The 548-nt window shown below is 51.1% G+C and overlaps 1 protein-coding gene across 1 annotated transcript; it reads right to left on the bottom strand.

Annotated features, from left to right (window-relative positions):
* Positions 1–6: 6 nt before the first annotated feature.
* On the bottom strand, positions 7–543 carry LOC130603568 (olfactory receptor 5AU1-like; the record flags this gene model as incomplete). The annotated part of the gene is given in 2 exon segments (XM_057417393.1): positions 7–386; positions 388–543. Coding segments are annotated over 2 exon segments (536 nt in total), but the record flags the coding sequence as incomplete, so codon positions are not given.
* Between the last annotated feature and the right edge of the window lie 5 nt (positions 544–548).

Raw genomic sequence — 548 nt, forward strand, 5'->3', positions numbered from 1 at the left:
AGGTACATGAAGAGGGAGCTGCCATAGTACAAAGCAATGGAGATGAAGTGAGAGGCACAGGTGGAGAAAGCTTTGCGTTGACCAACCACAGACCGCATCCGCATGACAGTGGAAAGGACCAAAAAGTAGGAGATGAGGATGAAGACCGTGGAGCTCAGTACCTTGGACCCCACCACGGCAGCAACCATCACCTCGATGGCAGGGGTGTCAGAGCAGGAGAGGGCTGGCAGTGGTGGTCCATCACAGAAGAAGTGATTGATCGTCTTGGACCGACAGAACAGGAGACAAAATAAGGAAACCGTGTGTATGGTAGAGCTGATCACGCCAGCTAAGTAGGCACCAGCCAACAACCCAATGCAAAGCCTTTGAAACATGACCATGGAGTAGGAGAAGGGGGTTACAAATGGCCATGTAGCGATTGTAAGCCACAGCAGCCAGCACATAGCACTTGGTTGTGGCACAGGTTGCAAAGCAGAAGAGCTGAGTGGCACATCTAATGAAGGAAATCACCTTCTTCTCCACTAGAACATTGAGCAAGGCTTGAGGGA

This window comes from Pezoporus wallicus, unplaced genomic scaffold, assembly GCF_028554395.1.
Source record: "Pezoporus wallicus isolate ANWC-B61680 ecotype Strahan unplaced genomic scaffold, APGP_CSIRO_Pwel_v1 contig_669, whole genome shotgun sequence".
Taxonomy (NCBI): Eukaryota; Metazoa; Chordata; class Aves; order Psittaciformes; family Psittacidae; genus Pezoporus; species Pezoporus wallicus.